Genomic DNA, 1,771 nt, shown 5'->3' with positions numbered 1-1,771 from the left:
TGTGTATATATATATATATATATATATATATATATGTGTGTGTTTTCTTTTTCTATTTAGCGTCATTGTCACATGATCCTCCAGAAATCATTCTAATATGCTGATTTAGTTCTCAAGAATCTTCATATCAAATTTGAAAATGGTTGTGCTGCTTAATATTTTTGTGCAAACCATGATAATTATTTTTCAGGATTCTTTGATGAATATGGTGTTTAAAAGAACAGCATTTATTTAAAATAGAATTTTTGTAAAATAATAAATGTCTTTACTGTCACTTTTGATAAATTGAATGCACCCTTGCTGAATAAATTTGTTGATTTTATTTTATTTTTTTAAGTCTTTCTGACCACAAACTAATGTAATAAACTGTATATGTGCATATAGCTATAATAATATAAAATGAATTGTGTATATAAAAATGCATTACTTGTTTTTTTCAAAGCAAACATTCTTGGTTTTCCTAGGGTGGCACCTTCACTATTTCCAATCTGGGCATGTATGGCATCAAGCATTTTTCAGCTATCATTAACCCTCCTCAAGCCTGCATTCTGGCTGTGGGTGGCTCAGAAAAGAGACTGCTGCCTGCAGACAACGAAAAAGGGTGAGCAAAGGAAATAGAGAGACGTTCATTTGCCATCAGCCCTACTTATAATCATGGCGCTTTTAAAACAGTTCCTCCAGTCAGTGCGTGTGTTTTCTGTGTGTCTCGTAGGTTTGATGTGGCAAGCATGATGTCTGTGACTCTGAGCTGTGATCACCGGGTGGTAGATGGTGCTGTTGGCGCACAGTGGCTGGCCGAGTTCCGCAAGTTCCTGGAGAAACCGTTCACCATGCTCCTGTGAGCAGGACGTTTAAAGGCTCCTGGCCCAAAAAAAAACAGTGGACTTTAAGATTTGGAGAGGTCTCTCTCATTGGTTATATGCTTGCCCTGGGAATTATAACAGGTGGTTCTCTCCCTCTTTTTTATTTTCCTTATCACTCACATACTCCCTTTCATATACTGTATTTTCAACATTGCTTCCTAAAGCCTGAAGTAACCTCTCAACCCAAAGTCGTAAGTCATTGTTAAGGTAATTTTCTGTAGTTTCAGAGGATAATGCTGGATAATGCAAGGGTTTTCATCTTCCTTCAGGATATTGTTACAAGCACCGTAAGTCTGTGCTTGCCATTAGATCAAAGAATAATGTCTGTGTCCATGGCCAAGTCTCATGGTCTGTACCTGCAAGCTTTGACTTGTTTCCATGTATCAATGACACATTTATAGGCACAATATGAGTATCCTTAATGTACAAGAAAAAGAAGAAAAGATCTGGAGATGTGTGTGCCAAATATTGTCTGACTACAATTGAAATTTATTTATGATACATTATTCAGTGCATAGGTTTATTTTCTGTATTGCTGCATAGTAGTCATACATTTGGTCTGTCACTCCCTGAGTTAAATATGTGGCGTATTCATGATGGTTGTTCCACTGAGACTGTGTGAGGATGCTTCACAGCGTCTTGGTATGTGGGCAGAGTTTTGATATAGGCAATTTTATTTGTTACATCTCTCACTCCAGACAAAGCACGTTAGTGCCTTTGCTCCTGTTTATAGCATTTTGGTATTTCTTTTTAAATGGTGGTTATATTTTCAAGTCATTCTTTAATGAATAACGCACAATTCATGGGGTGAACTGCTGTTATAAATAAACCTATGGAGAAACAAAAGAAAGGTTCCCAAATGGAACAAAACACTAGAATGGATATACATATTTGTATCTTGTAGGGAA

At 36.5% G+C, this 1,771-nt stretch overlaps 1 protein-coding gene across 1 annotated transcript in view; it reads left to right on the top strand.

The window, feature by feature from the left end:
- LOC107681164 (dihydrolipoyllysine-residue acetyltransferase component of pyruvate dehydrogenase complex, mitochondrial-like) overlaps nucleotides 1–1,329 on the top strand; it is a 14,399-nt gene extending 13,070 nt beyond the window's left edge. Inside the window, exons 13-14 of the mRNA XM_016477359.1 lie at nucleotides 465–601; nucleotides 713–1,329. Coding sequence (XP_016332845.1) covers nucleotides 465–601; nucleotides 713–842 — 267 coding nt within the window. The 3' untranslated portion in view covers nucleotides 843–1,329. The remainder of the gene's footprint in view (nucleotides 1–464; nucleotides 602–712) is intronic.
- Nucleotides 1,330–1,771: the final 442 nt, after the last annotated feature.

Source organism: Sinocyclocheilus anshuiensis, unplaced genomic scaffold (assembly GCF_001515605.1).
Source record: "Sinocyclocheilus anshuiensis isolate Anshui unplaced genomic scaffold, SAMN03320099.WGS_v1.1 scaffold412, whole genome shotgun sequence".
Taxonomy (NCBI): Eukaryota; Metazoa; Chordata; class Actinopteri; order Cypriniformes; family Cyprinidae; genus Sinocyclocheilus; species Sinocyclocheilus anshuiensis.
This window is presented reverse-complemented; position numbering and strand designations above follow the sequence as displayed.